The sequence below is a fragment of the Cervus canadensis genome, chromosome X (genome assembly GCF_019320065.1).
Source record: "Cervus canadensis isolate Bull #8, Minnesota chromosome X, ASM1932006v1, whole genome shotgun sequence".
In the NCBI taxonomy this organism is placed as follows: Eukaryota; Metazoa; Chordata; class Mammalia; order Artiodactyla; family Cervidae; genus Cervus; species Cervus canadensis.
The window spans coordinates 12912618-12940294 of NC_057419.1; the positions used below are offsets into that span (position 1 = coordinate 12912618).

The following is a 27677-nucleotide window of genomic DNA, read 5'->3' on the forward strand; positions in this document are numbered from 1 at the left end:
CATCCTTGTCCCCACAGCCCCTGACCGACTTCATCTACAAACCTCCCCATCCTTCCTCACGAAGATTCAGCCACCGGTTCCTGACGTTATCTGCAGCCTTACTTCCACTTGGAACACACGGCTCCAGGCACCAGAACCTGACTTTCTTTATCTGCGCTCCTCCTTGTACAGCGAGCTCTAGCCACGGGTCCCTGTCCTCCCAATCGTCTTCCTTCTGGTACAGACAGCTCTAGCCACTTGGTCCTTGCCTTTCCTTTCCAATTCTCCTGCCTCGTGTTCCCAAAGCTCCAGCCGCTGGTCCCCGATCTCTTCTCCAGATGTCCCCTCCTTGTCCACATAGCTCCGGCATCAGGTCACCGAACTCATCTCCAGTCCTCTCCCCCTGAGTCAGTACAGCTGGAGGAACCGGCCCCTGAACCCCCATCCATTCCTGCTTGTGTTCACACTGCTGCACCCACACTTCCCTGGCCGCTCACAAATCCCCCCTCCTCCTTGTCCACACACAAGGCCAGGAACGGGTCCCTGACCTCCTCTCTTATCAAGTCTTCCCCTTTTCTACACAGTTCCATCTAGAGGTCACTGACCTAAACTGCAATCGTCCTCACCCTTCAGTTCGGTTCAGCCGCTCAGTCGTGTCTGACTCTTTGTGACGCCGTAGCACGCCAGGCCTCCCTGTCCATCACCAACTCCCAGAACTTGCTCAAACTCATGTCCATCGAGTCGGTGATGCCATCCAACCATCTCACCCCCTGTCATCCCCTTCTCCTCTTGCCCTCCATCTTTCCCAGCATCAGTGTCTTTTCCAATGAGTTGGCTCTTCGCATCAGATGGCCAAAGGACTGGAGTTTCAGCTTCAGCAGGAGTCCTTCCAATGCACATTCAGGACTGATTGCCTTTAGGATGGACTGGTTGGATCTCCTTGCAGTCCAAGGGACTCCAAGGGTTTTCTCCAGCACCACAGTTCAAAAGCATCACTTCTTCGGCGCTCAACTTTCTTTATAATCCAAATCTCACAGCCATACATGACTACTGGAAAAACCATAGCCTTGACTAGACAGACCTTTGTCAGCAAAGCAATCTCTCTGCTTTTTATTTTTTTTTATTTTTCTCTCTGCTTTTAAATATTCTGTCTAGGTTGGTCATAGCTTTTCTTCTAAGGATCAAGCGTCTTTTAATCTCATGGCTGCAGTCACCATCTGCAGTGATTTTGGAGCCCCCCAAAAATAAAGTCTCTGACTGTTTCCATTGTTTCCCCATCTATTTGCTATAAAGTGATGGGACCGGATGCCATGATCTCAGATTTCTCAATGCTGAGTTTTAAGCCAACTTTTTGACTCTCCTCCACTGTGTTCTCACCTTTGGGCACGCAGTTCCCATCACCGGTACCTGACTTTATCAACAATCCTCTTCCTCCTTGTTCTCGGAGGTCCAGCCACTGTTCCTGGACCTTCTGCTCTGAGTTCACAGATCTCCAGTCACTGGTCCCTGATATCACCTATGATCCTCTTCCCCCTTGTCCACACAGAGCCAGGCACACGTTGCTGACCTTCTTCTCCAATTTATCCTACTCTATGTCCACATACCTTGAGCCACAGGTCCCTGCCTTCCTTTCCAATCCTCGTCCTCCCTGTCAGCACAGCTCCAGCCACTGGTCCCTGATCTCTTCTATAATCCTCCTCATCCTTGTCTACAGAGATCCAGACACAAGGTTGCTGACCTCCTCTCAAATCTTCCAGCCTACTTTTGCATATATTCCTGCGAGAACTCGATGTCTGTCTCTCCACACTATCCTGCAACATGTCCATATACCTCAAGGCAGCTCTTCCCACCAGGTGGCCAAAGTACTGGAGTTTCAGCTTCAACATCAGTCCTTGCAATGAATATTCAGGACTCATCTCCTTTAGGATGGACTGGTTGGTTCGCCTTGCAGTCCCAGGGACTGTCAAGAGTCTTCTCCAACACCACAGTTCCAAAGCATCCATTCTTCGGCGCTCAGCTTTCTTTACGGTCCGGCTCTCACATCCATACATGACTCCTTTTGTCCACACAGTGCCATTCCTTTGGTCCACACAGCACTGTCTGGCATCGCCGTTCCTTTTTGTATAAGTGGCTGTGTAAGTGAACTGATTCAACTCACCTGAACCGCGCAGTCCTCTTCACCCTTGTCCTCACAATCCCAGCCACTGGTACCTGACCTCATCTCCAAGACGCCGCATCCTTGTTCACACAGCTCTGGCCTTATATCCCAGACTTTATGCCCAGTCTTTCCCTCTTGTGCTGGGCTTCCCTGATGGCTCAGTGGGTAAAGAATCTGCCTGCAATGCAGGAGACCCAGGTTCTATCCCTGGGTCGGGAAGATCTCCTGGAGGAGGGCATGGCAACCCACTCCAGTATTCTTGCCCTGGAGAATCCCATGGACAGAAGAGCCAGGCTGGCTACAGTCCTTGGGGTCACAAAGAGTCAGACATGACTGTGTGACTAACTTTCCCTCCCCCCCCCCCCCGCCCCCCACCTTCTACACACAGCTTCTGCGGCCAGTGCCTGACCTACTCTCCAATCTTCCTCCTGCTTGTCCACACAGCTCCAGCCGCTGGTCCCCGAGCTGCGCTCCATGACTCCTTCTTGTGTTCCCACAGTTGCATCTATAGGTCCCTGACCACCTGTCAATCAACCTCCTCCTCAACACAAAGCTCCCATCACTGGTCCCTCAGCCTGTCTCTCGTGAGCATCCCTCTTTTCTCCACATCGCCATCTAGTGGTCAAAGGCCGGAAGTGCAGCTGCCCTCGTCCTTTGGCATGGTGGTCCAGCCAACAGTCCTTGCCTTGACTACGAATCATTTCCTCCCTAAACACTGAGCCCCAACCATGTTTCACGGCCTCCTCTGTGCGCCTCCTGTGCCGAATCCACACAGCTCCAAGTCACTGGTCCCTGCCCTCATCTACCATCCTCTTTCTCTTCTGCAAAGAAAGCCAGGCACAAGTTGCTGACCTCATCTCAAATTTTTCATCCCCCTAGTCCACCTACCTCTGGAGAAAATTCCCTGACCTCTCCAATCTATTCTTGGTGGTGCTGGTGGTTTAGTCACTAAGTCATGTCCGACTCTTGTGATCCCGTGGACAGAAGAGCCTGGCAGGCTCCAGTCCATGGGGATTCTCCAGGCAAGAACACTGGAGTGGGTTGCCATTTCCTTCTCCAGGGGGATCTTCCCAACCCAGGAATCGAACCCCGGTCTCCTGCATTGTAGGCGGATGCTTCACCAGCTGAGCTACAAGGGAAGCCCATAATCTATTCTTACTCCATCTCCAATAACTCAAAGCCACTGGTCCTGGTCCTCCTTCCCACCTTATCAAACCCTGTCCACATAGCTCCAGCCAACGGGTTCCTGACCTTCTGGTGTTCACAAAAGCAGCACCCTTAGGTCCCTGGTGACCTCACAGACCCACCGCCCTGTGCCCGTAACTCCATGTGCTGCCTCTGACCTTGTCTCCCATAACACGTCGTCTTTTCCACACAGGTCCTTGCAGTGGTCGCTGACCTGAAGTGCAGTCCTGCTCATCCTGGTCCACACAGCTCCAGCCACCAGTCCCTGACTCTGTCACCGGAGGTCCTCCTACCTGTACAGAGATCTCCGGCCACCTGTCCTTGACATCCTCTACAAGCCTGCCCCGAGTCCACGCCACTCCAGTGACTGGTCCCTGATCTCATCTGCAATCTTTCTCCGTGTCCACAAAGATATAGCCACGAGTCCCTGACCTTCTCTCCAGTCTCCATCCTTTTATCCACACACCTCCCCAGACAAGTCCTTCAATCTTTCCTATGCCTCCTCAACACGGGCCAAGCCACTGGTGCCTGACCTCCTCTCCAGTTCTCCTCCTTCTTGTCCGTACACCTTTGGCCACAAGTCAATGATCTCCTCTACAATCCCTCTCCTCCTTGTCCACACAGCTCCAGCCACTGGTCCCTAACTTTGTCTCTTATTCCCCTTTCTCTTTGTCTACACAGCTTCATCTAGTGGTCACTGACCTGAACTGCTGAAGAATGGATGCTTTTGAACTATGGTGTTGGAAAAGACTCTTGAGGGTCCCTGGGACTGCAAGGAGATCCAACCAGTCCATCCTAAAGGAGATCAGTCCTGAATATTCATTGGAAGGAATGATGTTGAAGCTGAAACTCCAATACTTTTGGCCACCTGATGCGAAGAGCTGACTCATTGGGAAAGACCCTGATGCTGAGAAAGATTGAAGGTGGGAGGAGAAGGGTGTGACAGAGGATGAGATGGTTGGATGGCATCACCGACTCAATGGACATGAGTTTGAGTAAACTCCGGGAGTTGGTGAAGGACAGGGAGGCCTGGCGTGCTGCAGTCCATGGGGTTGCAAAGAGTCGACTGAGCGACTGAACTGAACTGCGCTCCTCATTCACGCCCACGCAGTCCCAGCCGGTGGTCCCTGAGTTATTAATTGAGGAACCTCCACATCCGTGCTCACACAGGCATGGCCCCCTGTCACTGACATTTTCTCCAATTGTCCTTTTTGTAGACACAGCTCCAGCCACTGGTACCTTTCTTAATCCGCAGTCCTCCGCCTCCTTGTACAGAGAGCCTCTAGCCACTGGCTTCCTTTCCGCTCCTCGGTTATCTTTCCAATCCTCCTGCTCTGTGTCCAAACAGCACCAGCAACTGGTCCCTGAGTTCTTCTATGTGTTCCCTCCTCCCTGTCCACACAGCTCCACCCATGGCCCCCGACCTCATCTCCTATCTTCCTCCTCCTTGACCAAACAGCATCAGCCACGGCCACCTGAGTGCATCTCCAGACCTCCTCCTCTGTCCCCAAAGCTCCAACCACTGGTCCCCGACTTCCTCTCCAGTCCTCCTCGGCCTTGTGCAGAGGGCTTCTAGCCATTGGTCCCTGCCTTTCTTCCTATCCTCCAGCTGCATGTCAACACAACTCCAGCCACCCGCCCCTTGACTTTCTCTACAAGCGTCCTCCTCCCTGTCTACACAAGCTACAGCTGGTCCCTAACCTCTCTCAAACCCCTTCCATTCTGCCGACACGGCTCCATCTAGTGGTCACTGATCTGAACTGCAATCCTCCTCATCCTGGTTCCCACAGTCCCAGCTACGGGTCCCTGATTTCATCTACAAACCCCCTTCATCCTTGTTCACAGAGGTCCAGCCACCTGTCTATGACTTTATGTTCCCACCTCGTCTACACAGCAACAGCTACGGGACCCTGATCCCTCTCTCCATCCTGCTCTTCCTTATACACACAGCTCCACTCACTGGTTCCTGACTTCCTCTCCAAAATTCCTCCTCCTTGTCCACAAAGGTCCAGTTGCTGGTCCCTGACCTCCAGCCAAAGCTGCTTCTTTCTAGTCCAGCAGCTCGAGCCACCGGTCACTGACTGCCTCTCCATTCTGCCTCTTCTTTGTCACATGGCCCCAGCCCCTGGCCCCTGACCTAAAAATCTCCAAACCTCCTAATCCTTTTTCACCCAGGTCTGGCCACGTTGTTGCTGACTTCATCTCCAGTCTTTCTGCTCCTTGCACACCCAGGTCCAGCCACTCTGTCCCGACTTTATCTCCAACCCGCCTCACCCTTCTTCACACAGCAGCAGCCACTGGTCCCCCTTGACTGTTGATTGCAGATCCTTCCACCTGCTTGTTGAAACATCTCCGGACACAAGTCCCTGACCTCCTTTCCGGTCCTCCTGCTCCTTGTCCACACAGCTCCAGCCACTGGTCTGGCCACAACTCCAATCCTCCTCCTTATCCACACAGCTCCAGCAACTCACTTTCTCTCTCATTCCCCTTTCTGTTTGTCTACACGGCTTCATCTACCTTCACCGACGTGAACTGCAATCCTCCTCATTCTTGACCACACGGCTCTGGTCCCCTGTCCCTAACAGTTATCTACAATCCTGTTCCTCCTCATGCAGAGAGCTCCATCCACTGGTCCTCAACTTCCTTTCCAATCCTCCGGCTCCGTGGCCACACGGCTCCAGCCAACTGGTCTCTGACTTCCTCTCCAAACCTCTGCATCCTTGTTCACACGGGTCCAACCACTTGTCTTACGACGCTGTGGCCCATCGTCCCTCCTCGCCTACATAGCTGGGGCTCAAGCAGCCTGACCGTCTCTCCAATCATGTTCTTTTTTATCCACACGTCTCCAGTCATTGGTTCCTGATGTCCTATCCCATCATCATCTTCCTCCCTGTCCACAGCTCCAGCCACGGGTCCATGTGGTCAAGTTCAATCTTCCCCATCTCTGTCCATACAGCTCCGGCCACGGGTCCCAGACTGTTATCTCCAATTCGCCTCTCACATCTCCACGGAACTCCCACCACAAGGCCCTGACCTCCTGTTCCATCTTCCCTCCTCCTCGTCCACACAGCTTCAGCCACTGTTCCCTGACCTCACCTCCCATCCCCCTTCCTCCTGGTCCACCCCCTGGGTCCCTGACCTACATCTACAATTGCCCGTCCTCCTGTCCACAGTGCTCCCACCAGTGGTCTCTGCTGCCTTCCCAACATGTCACGTATTTCCTACCCCAGGGCCTTTGTATGTGCTGCCCCCACTCTCCCCCCAACCCAGTCCCTGACAGAACCGGACACTCCCTCATGTCACTGCAGGTTTTTCTGCATCATGAGCTCATCAGAGCCTTCTCTACAATTACACTCCTTTTACCTCTGTATGCTTTCACCCTGGTTTAACTTTTCTGACCGATTACATTATACGTGTGCAAGCGTTTTCTGTAAAGAGCCAGAGGGTGAATATCTTAGACTTCAGAGGCCACACGGCCACTACTCAATACCGCTTACAGTATCGTAAATGTAACACAACATGTAAAGGCCACATGTAATACAATATGTAGAGGCCGTATGTAAATGAATGAATTGGCTGTCTTTTTTTTTTTTTTTTTGAATTGGCTGTCTTTAAATAAAGCTTTATTGACAACAGCAGGTTGGGGGCCGGGTGTGGCCCCTGGGCCCTGTATTATGTGTTTATTTTTGTGCTGCGAATACGCAGTGCCTTCAGGGAAGGAATGACTATTTTGCGTGTTGCCGCTGTATCCCCAAGGGCCTGGGTTAGTTTCTGGAGTTGAACAAGGGCTGCTTTTTTGGTTAACACAGCCCTTCACGATCTGCTGTTGGATTTATTACCTGATCACAGGAATTTGAAATTGGTACTCAAACACGGTATGGACCATGCCGAAGGTCACATAGTTAAATCCCTTGGGTTTCAACGGGGATAGAAGAGACACTATCGGTTGACCTTAAAATGAAAGAGACTGGTGGCCACCTAGTTCTTTCGAAACTGGATCTTATGACAGAGAGAGAGCAAGGAGGTCCTGTGGAGAGACCTCCTTAGGACAGAAGACTCTTCCACAAAGGGCTTCACACGCAGGCCCAAATGTTAGCATCGCGCCCAACACAAATGGTGCAGGGTGCAGGGCGAGGCTGGGGGTGGACCCAAGGGCCACCACCTGCCTCCCGCCAGCACGTTCTCATCCGGATTTCAGCCTCCCTACCTTTTTGACTGACAGGTCGTGGTCCAAGTCACTGCCCGAGTCCTCTTCTGGCTCCTGCTGCTCCTGCAGGTCCTTCATCTTTATCAGCAGCTCCGCCTTGGGGGCCGACGTGCTGTAGTAGGCGGAGTTGGTGGCCAAGGGTGCGGCCGCCAGCACACTGGTCTCCTCCCTCCTGGGGAACCGAACGGCAGAACGTCCACGTTAGCTCTGATCGTGTGCCCACAGACGCACCTGAAACCTGGGCTGGGGCCTGCGAGCCTTGGGGCTGACGAACGGACACCAGCCAGAGAGAGGAGACAGCGGAAGCAGGGACACAGCGGGCTTCCTTGGTGGTCCAGTGGCTAAGACTCTGCCTTGGCGACCCACTGCCTTGGTGACCCACTCTTGGCAACCCCCGCGGAGTGTAACCCACCAGGTTCCTCTGTCTGTGTGATTCTCCAGGCCAGAATACTGGAGTGGGTAGTCATTCCCTTCTCCAGAGGATCTTCCTGACCAAAGATCCCCTGGAGTAGTCCGAAACGATAATATCTCCGGCCGTAACAATAAGCAGACATGTTACTGCCACCCGTGACTTCCAGCCTCCAAGTGCGGATGTTAAGTGAAAGCAGCTCAGTCCTGGCTCCTCTGTTCATGGGATTCTCCAGGCCAGGATACTGCAGTGGGTGGCCATTCCCTTCTCCAGGGGATATTCCCCACCCAGGGATTGAAGCCAGGTCTCCCCCATTGCAAGTGGATTCTTTACCATCTAAGCCACCAGGGAAGCTCCCCCCCTCCCCACCCTCTATACAGAATAAACTACAGCAAATTCACCCCCTCAGCTAAATACGTAACAACAGAAGGCCTCTTTTGTTAAGCACACATCCTCCATAGCCTCAGCTTTCACTCTGTAACAAGCCTCTGCACCTCGGCACTAGTGACCTTTGGCATTGGACCATTCTTTGTTTGGGGGGGGGGGGGCGGGATGGGCAGCGTCCTGTGCCCCGTAGGTCGATGAGCACCATCCCTGACCTCCACTCTCCCAGGGGCGACAACTAGAAGTATCTCCCGACATTGCAAAGTGTCTTGAGGGCAGACAGCAGAGAAAACGCCCCATGGGCATCACTAGAAACGTGTCTTTTCCCATCTTTGCCCAACTGACGTCGCGGTCCCCAGAATGGACCTTTAATTTGGGGAGGGTGTCAAAAAAAAAAAGTCCCAAAGTGCCAAGCACTTATGGAGAAACCTGTCAGCAGAGAACATGCACGAGAACGGATAAAGAGATACGTCCGTGGCCCCTCGCCCTGGAAGCCCAAGAGGTTAGAACCGCACCCAGGTAAGGAGAGAGGCAGAGGTGGGGTGGGGTGGTCTACTCACCTCTCCTCCGCCATCCTGGGCGAGGGCACCTTGGGGAGCAGCTTCCTCCGTTGCTGCACGCCTTCCAGGAGGTGCTCATCTTTGGGGAAGATGCCCTCCATGAGGTCCATGGTGGTTCTCATCCTCACGCCTGGGTCCAGGATGTCCGCCAGCGACTTATCCCTGCCCGCGATCTCGCGGGCCAGCTCCTCTGACTTGAGGTCGTCGGCGGTCCTGTCTTTGGCCTTCAGGTAGCTGAGCGCGGGAGGGGAGGCGTGGTCGTCCTTGGCAGGGGGCCCCGGGGCACTGGCAGGGGGCTGGGGCTCGGTGCCCTGGCGGCTGTAGGGGCAGAAACGCGAGTAGGACTGCTCGGACGTGCTGAGCGTCTTGATCTGGTCCCGCTCAAGGCCCCGGGGCAGCGGAGGCGGCTCGGGGACGCGGGCCAGCGCCTGGCGGCTCTCCTTCTCTGGCTGGCTCTCCGAGTGCACTATCTTGATGGGCACCATCTTTACCGTGGTGTTGTTGTCCATCACCCGCTCGATTCTGCCAAGACAAGGGTGGTCCGCTGGAGACACGCCGTGAGCCCAGGCGCGGCTCAATGATCAGAACTCAGATGAGCAAACCGGCTGGTCCCATGGTAGGGGTGGGAGGCGGGTGCCTTCCAGACAGGGAAGCCCAACTCAAAAGATGGGCCCATCCAGGTCACACGTTCCAAGATTGGGGAGACAAGGTCTAGGAGTTCCTGCCCCCGGCCCCCCAACTTGGGTCTCTTGACCCTCCTCTGCCTCGAGGTGCTCAATTTCAGAAGGAGAATTGAAGCATTGCACCCAAGGAGAAAAACACAGGCAAGACCCCTCTTCATTGCCTTCTTTTCCCTCCACGCATAGAAACGCTCCCCACTGCTAGTGACTTAGTGAAGTGAAGTGAAACATGCTCAGTCGTGTCCGACTATTTGCGACCCCAGGGACTACACAGTCCATGGAATTCTCCAGGCCAGAATACCGGAGAACACTGCTTTCGGAACACGAGTGGATGCATTTTTTACTCTGAGCGAGTGACTACTCTCTAAAATCCCCTGCAGGGTGGGAAGGCTGCACTTTCCTGCTCTCTGCATCCCTGCCTCGGACTGGCACACATTGAGACCGCAGGACCCACCCGCTGAATTCGAGAAGGCCTGTCTCAGGACAAAGGGGCTGCTCTGTGCCCCAGAAGGCTCCCCAAGTAGAGCTAACTGGAAGGGGGGAGATACAGGACAGCACTCAAGAAATCAGTCAGCAGGCACAGAGGCCAAAGAAGAGCATCTGTGTCTGTGTATGTCAGTCGCTCAGGCGTGTCCGACTCTCTGCGACCCCGTGGACTGTAGCCCGCCAGGCTCCTCTGTCCATGGGATTCTCCAGGCAAGGATACTGGAGTGGGTTACATTTCCTTCTCCAGGGGGGATCTTCCCGATCCAGGGGTCGAACCCATGTCTCCTGCGCTGCAGGCAGATTCTTTACCATCTGAGCCACCAGGGGAACCCCGAGCGTCTCTGCACAAACACCAGGCTGCTCACAGGCCCTGTCCAATTGATGTGTTTTACTCCCTGTCTGGTTGGTAGCTGATGACGGGTGTGGAGCAGGTCTCCCTTCATGAACCCTGGCTCAAAGTTCATGGTGGATCTCAAAGGCATTCCACCCTCTCAGGCTGTCACCAACCTGTAACACTGGCCCTGGGGACGGAGACACTGAACTCGGTACATGGTAAGCTGACCTTCTTGGCTAGGAAACTCTGAGTGGCATGGTCACCCTCTGCCCCACCGCTGTGCTCCTTTAACCAGAACCCGGTCTTCTACAAAGGCCAGTACAGCAAATGACGCTGGTTCAGGAAAACCTCGCTGGTCCCCGAAAATGACATACCGAGTGGGAGCCTAGTGGATGCGTCAAGAGGTCCCCACTGGATACTGTCAACAAGTATTGCCACTGCTTGTGGAATCTCCTCTCAGGCTCTCGGAAAAGACAAGAGTGAGAAAATCCACACTCTCTCGGGGCAAGAAAAAAATGAAAACAAAAAAAAAAAAAAAAAAACAAAAAAAAAAAAAAAAAAAAAAAGAAAACCGACAGTCCCCCCACCCACCTCCTAAAGTCAACAGAGGTCAAGAGTACCGAGCAAACACTCAGCCACGTTCCTCGGAGGAGCCCACCACATCCCAGACCAGGGCCCGAGAGCCAAGAGGCCCAAGTCAGCTCATCTGCAACATTCTCACACACACTCCACCCTCCACTCAAAAACCACTGCATCGCTTCTCCTCCCTTTCAGAGCTCCTCAATGTGCCCAAGAGAAAGGACCTCTAAGTGTCAGCTGCATTCGGACAAGGGCAGTGCTGACCCCTAGATGAAGCTGCACTTGATATTCCACCCCGGGGGGAATCTCAGGATGCTATCAGTTAACGTCCATGCGGTGCTGTCTTCGGGGGTAAAATAAAATTCAGGGACCTTCCTGGTGGCTCAGTGGTAAAAGAATCCACCTGCCAATGCAGGAGACACGCGTTCGAACTCTGGTCCACGGAGACCACACATCCTTCAGAGAGACGAAGCTGGGGCGTGGCAACTACTGAGCCCGTGTTCCGTGACAAGAGAAGCCCCTGCTTGCTGCTGCTATAGAAAGCCCACACGCGACAGCAGGGAAGATCCAGCACCACCAAAAAGGCAAGTGTCTCCAACTGTAGAGTCAAGACTCTACAGCAGGGAGATGCAACAGAACTTTCCCTTAAGGATGAAAACAGCCATACTCTGCGCTGTCCAGGGTGCTAGCGGCTAGCCCCACAGGGTGCAACTGAGCAACAGGTTTTATTTCATTGTCATTAACTTTTGAACTGTGGTGTTGGAGAAGACTCTTGAGAGTCCCATGGACTGCAAGGAGATCTAACTAGTCCATCCTAAAGGAAATCGGTCCTGAATATGCATTAGAAGGACTGATGGTGAAGTTGAAACTCCAATCCTCTGGCCACCTGATGTGAAGAACTGACTCACTGGAAAAGACCCTGCTGTTGGGAAAGATTGAAGGCAGGAGGAGAAGGGGACGAGAGAGGATGAGATGGTTGGATGGCATCACCGACTCAATGGACATGAGTTTGGGTAGATTCCGGGAGTTGGTGATGGACAGGGAGACCTGGCGTGCTACAGCCCGTGGGGTCACAAAGAGTCAGACACGACTGAGCGACTGAACTGTGACCCTCGCGCTGCCCCTCTGGCCCTTGGGGGACAGGAAAGTCGCCAGCAAGTTAAAAATCCAAGTGGCCACTGGAGGGGGTGTGAGGTTGTGGGGGTCTTCCCCATGTTAGTCCCAGGACCCAGCATGGGGGGTGGAGTCAAGGCTGCCGGCGGCGGGTGGGGGGAGGGGCGGATGGGGGGGGCGTGCATGTTCACACGCAGGGAGGATGCACTGGACACTCCCGCCGTTGCAGGGAGCCCTAAACAGGGCAAGAAGGTAGGGAGAGACACTACCTGGCGGCATTCTCGTCCTGGATGAGCAGCGGGGGCTTGTCTGTCAGCTTCTGTGGCGCAAACTGAGGCGACGGCGAGCGCGAGGTGTCCATGTCGGAGGTCTGCAGGGGCCGGAACGGGGCAGGGAGCGGCGCCTCCCGCCGGGGCCGGGCAGCAGGCTCCTCCGTGCGCTGCGCGCTCCGCGTGTCCACTGCCTCGGAGGAGGCCACCGAGGGGCGGGGCCGGCTGTGCGCGCCTCCGGAGGGCGGTGGCCGGAGCTCACGCTTGGGCGGCGGTGGCCTCTGCAGGGTGGCTCTCCTGGCCGGCAGGGCGGCGCTCAGGGGCCGGGGCTCCTGCCCCCGGGCGGGGGGGTCCAGAGGCGCGCGCGGCTCCAGGTACCGATAATCGCGAGGGAGGGTGCCCGCCCGGCCGCGGGCCTCCCGGGACACCTCGGGCCCTTCCTGGGCACCAGGGGGTTCAGAGGTTTGCCGGGGGTCCCACGGTGCTCCTGGGCAGTCCTCCCCAGGCTGACCATCTGCTTGTCTAGGGGAAGCAAGGAAGAAGAATGAGCCACGGGTTCCAGGGAACCCTCTCCTCCCCGAACCGACTACGCCCTTCCATCAAGGGCACGGATAACCTCCCTTCAATGACTTTAAAGAATTAAATCCATCCATGTCTGCGCACGCTAGTCCCCGCTCCAATTGCAAACAGGCAGAGATCAGATGCAAACACACATTAGAGGGTACTCGGGCACATCATACCCAGAGGAGAGGAGGTACACACATGGCTCACATGGGCACACACACTGCCATTTGGGGGCAAAATACAATTCACACAAACATTAAACAAAAAATGGGTATGAAATGGAGAAATACTCATTTCACATTGCAACAGTATTTTTATGGGACTTATTTCAGGAAATTGCCATATACAAAGGATAAAACCTTTGGGGGGGGGGGGGAGAGAAGGAAATGGCAACCCATTCCAGTACCCTTGCCTGGAAAATCCCATGGACGGATGAGCCTGGTATGCTACAGTCCATGGGGTTGCAAAGAGTCGGACACAACTGAGCGACTTCACTTTCACTTATACAACTTTTTAAGACAGCAGCAAATACATTAACAAAACCTTTTAAACCAGCAGCCTATGATTTAATATCAGAAAAACAAAGACTGCTTGTTTTGGAAGCTGCGCCAAGGCATTGATGTTTTTCACACTCTTAGGCATTTGGCTCAGCAGGTAAAGAATCTGCTTGCAATGCAAGATACCCTGGTTTGATCCACGGGTTGGAAAGATCCCCTAGAGAAGGCAATGGCAACCCACTCCAGTATTCTTGCTTGGAGAATCTCACGGACAGAGGAGCCTGGCGGGCTACACAGTCCATGGAGTCACAAAGAGTCAGACACAACTGAGTGATGAACACTTTCACTTTTCATCCATTTCCATATCCAGTTCTAGCTTTCCCCAACACGTACTAACATGCATACAGACACACACACACCCCTACCTTGGCAAAACACACGCAGGCATTCTGTACATGCATATGAAAGTGACAGTGAAGTCGCTCAGTCGTGTCCGACTCTTTGTGACCCCCATGGACTACAGCATGCCGGGCCTCCCTGTCCATCACCAACTCCCAGAGTTTACTCAAACTCATGTCCATCGAGTTGGTGATGTCATCCAACCATCTCATCCTCTGTCGTCCCCTTCTCCTCCTGCCTTCAATCTTTCCCAGCATCAGGGTCTTTTCCAGTGAGTCTGCTCTTCACATCAGATGGCCGAAGTATTGGAGTTTCAGCTTCAGCATCAGTCCTTCCAATGAATAATCAGGACTGATCTCCTTTAGGATGGACTGGTTGGATCTCCCTGCAGTCCAAGGGACTCTCAAGAGTCTTCTCCAACACCACAGTTCAAAAGCATCAATTCTTTGGTAGCTGTTCCCTTCTCCAGGGGATCCTCCCAATCCAGGGATCAAATCCGGGTCTCCCGCATTGCAGGCAGACGCTTGACCATCTGAGCCATGGGGGAAGCTGAAGCTTTATGATGTATATTGTACATGCATATATATATCCAGGCCATAACTAAAGCTCGTGGGTGTTACAATAACCACACTCCCAACAAATGAGCTGGCCATGCATCCGCTGCTTTGTCCTGAAACACTCTTCTGACCTGAGCCATCAAATGAGCCTTGGACGGACCCTTCCGTCCATGGGAAGAGCTGTCTTCTGTTGAGACCACCTCAGGGCTGTTAGAGGAGACTCCACGAGAGGGCAGCGACCAGCCAGCCAGCGGGCAGAGCACAAGTGCAAGCCAAGCCGTCATCTACCACCTGATGTGTGGGGCGGGAGAGTTCTGCACACACATCCGGCACCCGCTCGGAGCCCAGGAGGTGCATCTGCTCCAGGTCTGGCCATTGCAACCGGCCCCACCCCACCCAGGCGGCTGTGCTGAGAGCTGACTGCCCTAGGTGTGTTTATCTTGCTGTGTCCTCAGGAGAAAGGTCCCTTCCAGGTTCCATGGCTGGTCTACAGGAGACCACGGACTTCCCCCCTCCAATTCCCCCAGCATCCCCCATTGTCTAGCTGGGGCCAGACTCTGCAACTGTCACGCTCGTGAGCCCAGAGACAGCAGCTCAAAGGGTTCAGTAACTGGACGAGGACATTAGATCATCAGTCACCCTCCGGGACCCCACAAGTGGGCAGGTTTGTTCTCCACTTCCAGCTTAACTGACTTTCCTGGTGGCTCAGGTGGGTTAAGAATCTGCCTACAATGCAGGAGACCTGGGTTCGATCCCTGGGTCGGGAAGATACCCTGGAGAAGGCAATGGTAACCCACTCCAGTATTCTTGCCTGGAGAAAATCCCATGGACAGAGGAGGAGCCTGGGAGGCTACAGTCCACGGGGTCGCAAAGGTCAGACACGACTGATCGACTTCACTCACTTCCTGGTTAATAAAATATTAACCCAGCTTAGGGAATTTAGTTTAAAACAAACAAGAAAAAAAAAAGTCAGGTAATTCCCTGGAGGTACAGTGGTTGAGACTCGGTGCTTTGACTGCGGAGGGCCTGGGTTCATTCCTGCTCAGGGTACCAAGATGCCACAAGCCACATGGGGAAGCCAGAAAAAAAAAACCAGCCAAAACAGGCATTATGTTGAGAAAAGAAACGTTCACATATTGAGCGGTCTGGGGAAGTCAGTCTGCTGAAATGAGAGTTAACTTGAATGTTCTGCCAACTCAAACAGCCTAGGAAAGGTACCCTTGTATATCGGCCATTAAATACTAAAAGTAAAGGGCAGGCAGCAGTTGGAAGGCGAAGTCTTTCCTGCTGGGTCCAGGGGTTAAGAATCTACTCGCCTGTTCCCAGGACACAGGTTCAATCCCTGGGGGGCCGGGAAGATTTCACCTGCCGTCGTGGGGCAACGAAGCTTGGGGGCCACAACTACTCAGCCTGGGGGTTCCTTGATGAGAAGTCAAGTGTCACACCTGGAGAGTAGCCCCCCCACTTCACCGCAACTAGAGAAAGCCCATGCAACAATGGAGAGCCAGTGTAGCCAAAAATAAAGTCATTGATTTTTTAACAAAGTTATCCAAACAGCTTCAATGATGCAATGGATGGTTCAGAGGACAATACACAGTCCAGCAGGTGTCTGCGTACAAAAGACGGAACGGCCTTTAGACAACCATCAGAGAAGGGTGACTCTTGGCTCAGATGTCTGTCACCAACTATCACCTCGGCCAGGGAAAAGCCAACCTTGGGCCTGCCTCTGGTTGAAGCCATTGCGTCTCTTACAAGACAGTAAAACTTCATTCATGGCAACTCCCACACGCCGCCCCAGTGTTTCACTCCAAAGAACTGAGAAAAAACACTGAACTTTTTTTTTTTTCCTTACTAAAACTCCTGAAATCTAGCATCCAAAGACACTCAACACCACCTGGTACCAATTTTTTTTTTCCCCTAAAAAAAAAAACCAAACTTTTTTTTCATGTGGACCATTTTTAAACTCTTTATTGAATTCGTTATAATACTGCTTCTATTATTTATGTCCTGTGTTTTTTGCAGCTAAGCATGTGGGATCTTAGCTCTATGACCAGGGATCAAACCCACTCCCTACAGTGGAAGGCCAAGTCTTAACCACTGGATCATCAGGGAAGTTCCAATGATACCTATTATTTAATAAATACGTATCTATTATTTAATAAATATCCACCACCTCATTGAAACCTAGAATTAAAGTAGCTACAATTTATTGCTAATATCTAAGTGCCTTTGTCCATCTGGATTCATGTTTAAAAGATTAATTAAAAAGGAGCTCTATTTGCAAAGTGCCTTAAAGCTTCCCAGGTGGCGCTAGTAGTCAAGAACCCGCCTGTCAAGGCAGGAGACATAAGAGACGCAGGTTCGATCCCTGGGTCAGGAAGATTCCCCTGGAGGAGGGAACGGCAACCCACTGCAGTATTCCTGCCTGGAGAATCCCACAGACAGAGGAGCCTGCGGACTACAGTCCGTTGGGTCGCAAAGAGTCGGATACGACTGAAGTGACTTACTGCACATTTGCAAAATGCCTTAGACAGGATGTGCTGCGGTCTCCCCAGAGAAGGCAGCGATTCCACCCGTGCAAGCAAAGCTCTTCTAAGAGGGGTGTGAGATTACTATACTTCCTGCCATATCCAGGAAACAAGGATGGCACAGCTATCAGGAATTCCAGCCTTCCAAATATGAGTGTCTGAGCCAATCCTGTCTGAGCCTGAACCCCACTTCTCCAATGCTCCTTGACGGTGTTCCCTTGAGGGAACATGGGTGATGATTTTAGACACGTGCATCTAAGCTCTCCTCAAACTTTCTCGATCACAAAGCCAGGTCTGGGCGGACAGACAGAGGGCAGCAGGGACGAAATGCCCGCCTGCAGGGGCGTCCGGGAGAACGCCCTGAGGCATCTGGAGGTCACACCTCTGTTGGGAAGCTCTGCTTCATGGATCTTTCCTTCCCCAATTCCTTCTCACTCGCTTTTCTACGCACGTGGGATGTGAAAACCTACTCCTGCAATTTTCATCCTTGGCGTGGCGTTGTCTCTCCCCAACTAGATCATCATCGTGTGAAAAACACAGTGAGGTACCCCTGGGTACCAACCTGTAGTCCTCCACCCGGACAGGCTTCCCAAACTTCGACCCAGGGCCTTGGGCCGAGCCCTGGTCCAGAAGTCAAGGAAGATAGTAATTTTTGCAACATACAAACACAGGTATAACCACTCGTTTTGAGAGGCACCCTGCAGGCAATGAAGACAATGCTAGGGAGGGGTTTCGTTTATGTGGGGGAGGGTCTGGGGGCGCTTTTAAAACAATGGTTTTAGTTACTTTTCTGCCCCTCTCTGTTGAGCTGCTAGCAAGAGCAATGGTCCCTTGTAACCATCCACTTGTGAACCAAGTGCACCTCCACAGATTGTCATTCAAAGTCCTGACAGTCCCAGGGGGAGAAAAAAAAAAAAAAGGAAATTCCCTGGTGGTCAAGGGGTTAGGATTCTGTACTTTCACTGCTGTGGGAAGTGAAAGTCGTTCAGTCGTGTCCGACTCTTTGTGACCCCCATGGACTGTATAGGCCAGAATACCGGAGTGGGTAGCCTTTCCCTTCTCCAGAGGATCTTCCCAACCCAAGGATGGAACCCAGGTCTCCTGAATTGCAGGCAGATTCTTTACCAGCTGAGCCACCAGTGAAGCCCTCAAAACTATGGCCCGGGGTTCAATTCCTTGGCTGAATTGAAACAAGTTATATAGCACTGTCAAAAAAAAAAAAAAAAAAGAGCTACCATGTGATCCAACAATCCCACTCGTGGGGATATGTCCAGAAAAGATGAAAACTCTAATTTGAAAAGATACATGGACTCCAGTAGCAGCACCATTTACAACAGCCAAGGCATAGAAGCAACCTAAATGTCCACTGGCAGATGAATGGATAACAAAGATGTGCTACACACACACACACACACACACACACACACGGTGGAATATTACTCAGCCATGAAAAAAAAAGAATGAAATGATGCCATATGGAGCAACATGGATGGACCTGGAGATTAACATACTAAATGAAATTATGAGAGAGAAAGACAAATACCGTATGATATCACTTAAATGCAGAATCTTAAAAAATGATAGAACTGAACTTACTTATAAAACAGAAACAGACTCACAGACATATAAAATTGTGATTACAACAGGCCACAGCAGGGATAAATTTGGAGTTTGGGATTAACAGATACGCACTAGCATACATATAAACAAGGACCCACTGTATAGCCCAGGGAACTATATTCAATATCTTATAATGATCTATAGGTGTAACTGAATCCCTCTGTTGTACACCTGAAGCACTGTAAAGCAACTCTACTTCAATTAAAAAAACCTAACCCCAACCAACCACCCCCTGGGGTAGGAAAGGGCAACCCACTCCAGTATGCTTGCCTTGAAATGTCCATGGGCGGAGGGGGCTGGCGGGCTACAGTCCACGGGGTGGCAAAGAGTTGGACACAACTGAGCATACACAGACACAACCAACCATCAGTGTTTGAAAGGCACACAATACGCCTTGGGCATCTATTTGCAACATAAAGAACAATGAACAAGAGAAGACCCAGTGAACCCCACTACACTACTGGGGGGAATGTAAACGGTACAGTCAGAATGGAGAACAGTACGGAGGTTTCCTCCAAAAACCAAAAAACCTACCGTACGAACCTGTCATCCCTCTCCTGGGCATATCTGCAGAGAAAAACACGATTTGAAAGGACACACGCACCCCAGTATTCACTGACGCGCTATTTACAACAGGCAAGACATGGAAGCAGCCTAAATGTCCACTGACGGATATATGTGGTACACATATACGATGGAAGATGATTCGGTCATTAAAAAGAATGAACCAATGCCATTTGTAGTCAGACAGGGAAAGAAAAATCTCATATGATATTGCTTACACGTGGAATCTAAAAAAAAAAAAAAAAAATGGTACAAATAAACTGATTTACAAAACAGAACCGACTCACAGACTTAAGAGAATGAACTTACGTTTACCAGGGGGAACGGGTGGGCGAGGGACAGACCGACTGGGAGGTAGGGATGGACATGCACACACATTTATATTTAAAACAGATAAATGACAAGGGAACTGCTCAGTATTCTACAGCAACCTAAATGGGAAAAGCATTTGAAAAACCACAGACACACACACGTGTATACCGAGTCACTCTGCTGTATATGTGAAACTAACGCATTATTGTTAATCAACTATGCTCCGATATAAAATTAAAAGAAAAAGCAAGGCGCCGAGGTCAGCAGGAAGACATACAAACAGTAATGCACACAAGAAAAAAAGACAAATGTGCAGATAACAACACACAAAGAAGTTCAACTCTGCCAGTCACCAAGGAGATGCAGGTCAACAATGCAACAGATTTGCCTGTCAAGTCACAGATTAAAAAAATTTTTTTTAAAATTTATTTATTTGGCTGCCTGGGGTCTTTGTTGCGGCATGCAGGGTCTTGGGTCGCTGGGCATGGGCGCTCCAGTTGTGGTGCTCAGGATTAGTTGCTCTGAGACAGGTGGCACTCAGTCTCCCGACCAGGGATCTAACCCGAGCCCCCCCACATCACAAGGCAGTTTCTTAACCCCTGGACCACCAAGGGGAGCCCCAAGTCTTTTCCAAAAGACGGCTTGGCAATTCCACGTCCAGACTGTCCTCCTAAGAAAACGAATGAGAGGAAGAGTGTTTCACCACATATGCCTGCTGCAGTATTACTTCCCACTGGGCAAGACTGGGAACACATCCCTACAAGTCCACAGTGTTCCCACTGGGCGGCCGGATCTTACGAGTGCCAGGCACCAGAGGTGTACAAGCAAAAAAACACTGTTTACATCAAGTATATAAAGTATAAGGGGACACACTGCTCTCTCTGGATGTGGTCCTGAGGACAATTTTCACTGTCATCCTTCTGCCTTCCAGAACTTGCATGTGTTTTCATATCTTGTATATTTAAATTTGGGGGAGCCACACAGCTTGACAGGTGGGATCTTAACTCTTCAACCGGAGTTAAGGATCAAACCTATTCCCACCTGCAGTGGAAGGTGAGAGTCTTAACCATTGGGCTGCCAGGGAAGTCCCTCTGTTTTTAATAAAAATGTTCTAATATTAGTAACACAGATTTTTTTTTTCTTTAAAAGAAAGAAATGTTACTAAAGACTATAGAACAGCCTAGGGAACCATACCCCCAGATAAGTATAAATCCTGGCTCTTGAAAACAAACCTCAAGCTTACGAAATAACGGGCCACGTTTGAACTCTGGGAAACTGTGTGGGAAGAGATACTAAAATACAGTTTTAGGGCTTCCCTGGTGACTCAGACAGTAAGGAATCCGCCTGCAGTGCGGGAGACCTGGGTTCGGTCCGTGGGTTGGGAAGATCCCCTGGAGAAGGGAATGGCAACCCACTCCAATATTCTTGCCTGGAGAATTCCACTGAACAGAGGAGCCTGGCGGGCTACAGTCCATGGGGTCGCAAAAAGAGTCAGACACCACTGAGCGACCACTTTCAGAATAGCATTAGCATCTCTGTAAATTAAGAGGAAACCATCTGCTTTAAGTGTCTCCCTTCTAGCACAATGCAGGTGACCCCAAATTTTGAAAATACCGTATCTCAGAATATTGTCTGATTGTTACTCAGCTGAACCATATTTAGAAACAGGATATTTACTCAAGAGGGTTCAGATATTTACTGTACATGAAAATTCTACTTTATTCCTATATGTCTATCAATCATATGCATTTATGTGTGCATGAGTACACATACATATACTTAAATGCTTCTGTGAATACATATATAACATGCATGTGTGTATACATATATATGCAGGTGTGTCTGTATGTATACGTGTAAAATACTTTTCTTGAATTTCCAGGTATTCTACTTAAAAAAACTGGACACTTTGTTGTTATTATTATTATTATTCTGGCTGAGTCATAAGGCGTGTGAAACCTCAGTTGCCCAACCAGGGACTGAACCCACACCTCGTGCCCTGGAAGACAAAGTCTTAACCACTGGACCACCAGGGAAGCCCCACTGTTATTTTATTTTGAATGGCCTCCAAATGTGTTTAAGAGCCCCCTGGCTGGGCTTCGTAACAGACGTGTATGTAAAGCTGCACCCAAGAGAACTTCATTTGCTAGCAGCTCACTTGATCACAGAACACCTAAGTAGGTCTATCTGGCAAGCATACTTCCAATGCATCAAGCACCTCCTGCAGACAGAAAAGCCAAGTCTGCTGACAAGAGCCCATTTTATCTATAAACAGATCTCAAAGATACTACACATGAGTGTGTGTGTTTGTGTGTGTGAGATATAGGTCTTCACTCACATGAATATTGGTAGCAAATGACCACAACAAGACAACCCACGAATCTGGATGTGTTACGGAAGGGGAATTTAGCACACAGGCTGTGCTGGCTGGCAGGACCTTTCATCACCCAACGTGCCAGGAGCCAGCAGGAACTTCCACCCAGACAAACGTCCAGCCACACGGCACGCGAGGACTCCCCATTAAGAAGCTGTGTGCACAAAGACAGAAATATAGATCAATGGAACAGAATAGAAAGCCCAGAGATAAATCCACGAACTTATGGACACCTTATCTTTGACAAAGGAGGCAAGGATATACAATGGAAAAAAGACAACCTCTTTAACAAGTGGTGCTGGGAAAGCTGGTCAACCACTTGTAAAAGAATGAAACTAGAACACTTTCTAACACCATACACAAAAATAAACTCAAAATGGATTAAAGATCTAAATGTAAGACCAGAAACTATAAAACTCCTAGAGGAGAACATAGGCAAAACACTCTCCGACATAAATCACAGCAAGATCCTCTATGACCCACCTCCCAGAATATTGGAAATAAAAGCAAAACTAAACAAATGGGACCTAATGAAACTTAAAAGCTTTTGCACTACAAAGGAAACTATAAGCAAGGTGAAAAGACAGCCCTCAGACTGGGAGAAAATAATAGCAAATGAAGAAACAGACAAAGGATTAATCTCAAAAATATACAAGCAACTCCTGAAGCTCAATTCCAGAAAAATAAATGACCCAATCAAAAAATGGGCCAAAGAACTAAACAGACATTTCTCCAAAGAAGACATACAGATGGCTAACAAACACATGAAAAGATGCTCAACATCACTCATTATCAGAGAAATGCAAATCAAAACCACAATGAGGTACCATTACACGCCAGTCAGGATGGCTGCTATCCAAAAGTCTACAAGCAATAAATGCTGGAGAGGGTGTGGAGAAAAGGGAACCCTCTTACACTGTTGGTGGGAATGCAAACTAGTACAGCCACTATGGAAAACAGTGTGGAGATTTCTTAAAAAACTGGAAATAGAACTGCCATATGACCCAGCAATCCCACTTCTGGGCATACACACTGAGGAAACCAGATCTGAAAGAGACACGTGCACCCCAATGTTCATCGCAGCACTGTTTATAATAGCCAGGACATGGAAGCAACCTAGATGCCCATCAGCAGATGAATGGATAAGGAAGCTGTGGTACATATACACCATGGAATATTACTCAGCCGTTAAAAAGAATTCATTTGAACCAGTTCTAATGAGATGGATGAAACTGGAGCCCATTATACAGAGTGAAGTAAGCCAGAAAGATAAAGAACATTACAGCATACTAACACATATATATGGAATTTAGAAAGATGGTAACGACAACCCTATATGCAAAACAGAAAAAGAGACACAGAACAGAACAGACTTTTGAACTCTGTGGGGAGGGTTGGGATGTTGCGAAAGAACAGCATGTATATTACCTATGGTGAAACAGGTCACCAGCCCAGGTGGGATGCATGAGACAAGTGCTCGGGCCTGGTGCACTGGGAAGACCCAGAGGAATCGGGTGGTGAGGGAGGTGGGAGGGGGGATCGGGATGGGGAATACATGTAAATCTATTGCTGATTCATGTCAATGTATGACAAAACCCACTGAAAAAAAAAAAAAAAAAGAAGCTGTGTGCACCTACACTGCTGTATTTGCCATGGATGACCAACAAGGACCCGCCGGGCAGCACAGAGAAGTCTGCTCAGGGTCATGTGGCAGCCTGGATGGGAGCGGGGTTGGGGGCGGAGAATGGATACAGGTATATGGATGGCTGAGTCCCTTTGCTGTCCATCTGAAACCATCACAGCATCGTTAATCAGCTATACTCCAGTACAAAATAAAAAGTTAAACACAAACACACACACACAGAAGTTGCGTGAATCCACTCTCCTGAGCCCTCACTTGCATCCTGTAAAGTGAACATGTACTCCATACTGTGAGGTCCAAGATAGACCGGTGAGAAGCCTTTGTGAACCTCTAAGGAACAAATCCTGAGGATTCTCAGAGTCTTTAAAGGTGAAAAACTACCTAACTTCAGGCTCTCTTCAGACATCCAGGGATGTCTACAGTACAGGCCCTCCCAGAAATGACTTGTCTGTTGAACCTACTGGAAGGAAAGTCAGAAAACATGACTGGACACAAAATGCCAGCATCTTTGTTTCCAGGGCTTCCCCACCTACCCCTTGCTACATTTTCATGCGTATAAAAGGAGGAGAATTCAAGGCACTGCAGAGTAAAGCAAATGCATGCTGAGGGCCACACGGAGTATTAGCTTTCCCAACCTGCAAAACCCCAATGCGGCTGGAAGACCGTTCACTTTTTGCCAAAACACCCACCCGTCAGCATACATTTACAGGGTCACGTGTCACCCCAGCTGGGCAGGACAAGCCTTTTCCAACCTATATGGTCAACACCCACATGTATGGTCATTTCTAACACTCCTTTTCAAAAAAAAAAAAATTATTATTTTTAATTGGAGGATACTTGCTTTACATTGAATACAAAACTAATACAGAAACATTGTATTAGTTTCTGCTGGACAACTATGCAAATCAGCCATCTGTATACATATATCCCCTCCCTCACTTCCCCCATCCCACCCCTGTAGGTCATCACAGAACATGGAGCAGAGCTCATTGTGTTATACGGTAGCAATTTTACCCATGGTACGGTATATATGCTAATACTCCTTTAATAAATGGCTTCTCTGTGTTTTGTTCATGCATTCACGAATGACAATATCCCTGCAAATATTTTTCCGTAAGGAGTATATGTTTGTTGGGTTCATGTGTGTGTGTGTGTGTGTGCGCGCGTGAGAAAGACGGAAAGGATGAAATGTCTCTCCGCTATGCTTGACAGAAACAAACAGAGAGACGTCCGGAAAATACGCGTCTGCAATGTAATGATAAAAATATATATATATTTCTAATATAGACCCTCCAAGATTCTGGTTCCCAAGGGAAAAGAAACTATGTCTATACCGTTCATCACAACTCGACCCAATCTTTTATTTATTTTATGACACGGTAACATACTATTTTCCCTTCATTCATTGTGTAGGTCTTTAGACAATGTATACGACAGCAGGTTGTTATGAATGCTGCCAGGTAGCTTTCTGAAAACCTTCCTCCAAACCCCTTTCCCTTTCGACAGTTCACCTAGGCATGACCACCACACTTCAGGCATGATCCACTTTCAAGAAGACTCCCAGCCAGGGGAGTCAGTCCCCGCAGACCCAGACTGCAGCAGTTTCTCTGTAAAAACGGCATCTTCCCGCCACACACACCAAAGTGTGCTTGAGCAAAGCAAAACCGTTTCAGTCACTTAGAAACATGGCCAAAATTAGTAACACGTTTCATTTATCACAATAAAAAAGACACACACAAAAAAACACAAAACAACCCCAATCCCACAACATATATGCAGCAAAACCCCAGAAAGACTGCATGTCTCTCAATGGGCACAATCGAAAAAGAGCACAAATCCAATCATTGCAAAATGCTCACAACCAACCTCCAGCACTTTTCTCTATTTACATTTTTTTTTTTCATTGCAATCAGCAAGCTAAGTAAGAGCGAATTCACCCACCAAGCATTTTTTTTCATGACTCAACACGCACACCTGATTTCCCTGCCTACCCGCCCCCGCCTTCTGCTGCGGCTGACTCACCATTTCCTTTCTCCATCCATATTCAAAGCCTCCTGTTGTGAAAATGCTTATTTCTTACTGTTATGGAAAAAGAAAAAAGGGCACAGCAAGCAAGCGTCTTCGTGCGGGGCTGGCGCCCTCCCGCCAGCCTCCTGGGGGACCCTGGGGACCCTTGGGCAAAGGAAGCAGGTCTGCAGATCCCACTGAGGCGCGGGCCTCCCCGCGCCCAGGGCTCCCAGTCACCCCCGCTCGCCGTCCGCAGCACAGTCCCAAGCACCCAAGAGCGCACGTGTCTAGCAGTGCGCGCGCGCGCGCACACACACACACACACACACACACACACACACACACACACAGCACAGGCTCGCGTGCCTGCACGCAGACTGAGCTTCGGTGGACTCTGCACCCCCTGTCTGCACGATTTAACCATCAGGCAGAACAATACGCAGGAAGCCCGTCTGCCAGTCTCCCCCAGATCCACCCCTCCACCCCCAACCCGCCCCCACCCCTCTGGCCCCGACCCCCGGAGCCAGCAACCTACTCTTCAAGGCAGGAGAACAAAAGGGGCCCGAGCAGCTTGCAAGCCCGGAGGGCAGCCTTGCCCTGCAGACGCCCAGAGATGGCGGGTGGCGGGGGGTACCTGGCTCGCTTACCCGTGCTCCGACCGCCGCGAGCGCGCCTGGCGGCCCGACTGCGCCCGCTGCCGCCTAGCGATGGACAAGTCCACACAGGCTCCCTCCGACTGCAACCCCGGGGGCCTCGGGGCTCCCCAGTGACTTCGCTGGCAAATCCTGAGGCCAAACCCCCAAAGCCTGGCCCTCCGGGAGCCTGTCTTCCTCTTTTTATCACTTAAAAGTCATAGGAAACAGAAAAAAAAAAAAAGCCTGCCTGTTATGCAGTTCTGGCCAGTCCACTGTGCTGCCTTATATCCTCTAACTTGTGCCCGTTCAATCTCACAACCTTAAGGTCAGACGGAACAATGAAGTTGAAAAAAAAAAAAAAAAAAACCAAACCAAAGCCAACATTCAATAGCCCATTTCGCATCTATCTGTGTTTCGGGGGTTTATTACAAACTCAGTAGGAATGCGATCCGAACAACTAACAGAGTGTCTCCGGAAGTTTCACTGCCTAGAAGGCATTGTGTGCAGACCACCAAGGGGCCGCAGGCTGACCCCGACTTGCCCAACCCGACCCTTCACAATGATCTGTATTCAAAGTCCCTGCATCCCCTTCTCCCCAGGCAGCCTGAGACCTTGGGTGCTCAGCCCCACACCCTCAAACACACAGGAAGTGCACTCCACCAGGGTCCCTAACAGCCCCTTCCCACACAGATTGCCTTGACCCCCCCAGCACTTACCCTTCAGGTGCAAGGTTCACCACGGGCTTCAACCGCTTCAAAATGCACCCCGATTGACTTTGGACTCTCTCACTCATTGAAACAAACCACCCATGCCACTTTGCAAGATCCCCTGAATTAAGGCTATTTTCGGCTTCCCTGGTGGCTCAGAGAGTAAAGAATCTGCCTGCAGTGCAGGAGATCCGAATTCAACCCCTGGGTTGGGAACATCCCCCCAGAGAAGGGAATGGCAACCCACTGCAGTGTTCTTGCTCGGGGAAATTCCATGGACAGAGGAGCCTGGTGGGCTAGAGTCCATAGGGTTGAAACAAGTCAGACACAACTGAGAGACTCACACACACACATGGCTATTTTACTAAAAGTGACTTCTATTTTTTTTTTTTTTTTGGGGGGGGGGGCACCTGCTTGATCTTAGGCGCTGTGCTGCTCCATTACTGTTACAGACATTAAACTTTTACATAAATCTGCAAGGAAGGTCGCTGCTATGTTTATCTCCAGGCCAGAATACTAGTGAGTGAAAGTCACTCAGTAGTGTCCGACTCTGCAACCCCATGGAGTATAAAGTCCATGGGATTCTCCAGGCCAGAACACTGGAGTAGGTAGCATTTCCCTTCTCCAAGAGATTTTCGCAACCCAGGGATCGAACCAGAGTCTCCTGCATTGCAGGTGGATTCTTTACCAGCTGAGCCACAAGGGAGCCAAATAATGTATTAAGTAAGTATGCTATTTACCCCCATTAAATTTTAATAAAGTAGAATTAACCCACTGAAATAATGTCATAATGTCACATTGTTGGGAATTGCTGAGGCAAGCCACAGGTATCAGGAAGCAAACTAAAGACAGGTGAGCATGAAAGAATTCTGATGGTGATAAGGAAACAAAGTATGTTAAGTAACTCTATGCAGATGCTGAATATAAA

At 50.4% G+C, this 27677-nt stretch overlaps 1 protein-coding gene across 5 annotated transcripts in view; it reads right to left on the bottom strand.

Annotated features, from left to right (window-relative positions):
• SHROOM2 (shroom family member 2) overlaps positions 1–27677 on the bottom strand; it is a 60016-nt gene that overhangs the window by 7175 nt on the left and 25164 nt on the right. For 2 of the 5 annotated variants that reach the window (XM_043457749.1, XM_043457748.1), the window contains exons 5-7: positions 12344–12865; positions 8883–9404; positions 7530–7701 (exon numbers count right to left, since the gene is read on the bottom strand). In XM_043457749.1, the coding sequence (XP_043313684.1) occupies positions 7530–7701; positions 8883–9404; positions 12344–12865 (1216 nt within the window). Of the gene's footprint in view, positions 1–7529; positions 7702–8882; positions 9405–12343; positions 12866–25942; positions 26035–26054; positions 26226–27677 lie in introns of those variants that run through there. The other 3 variants (XM_043457751.1, XM_043457752.1, XM_043457750.1) reach the window with 3 other exon arrangements.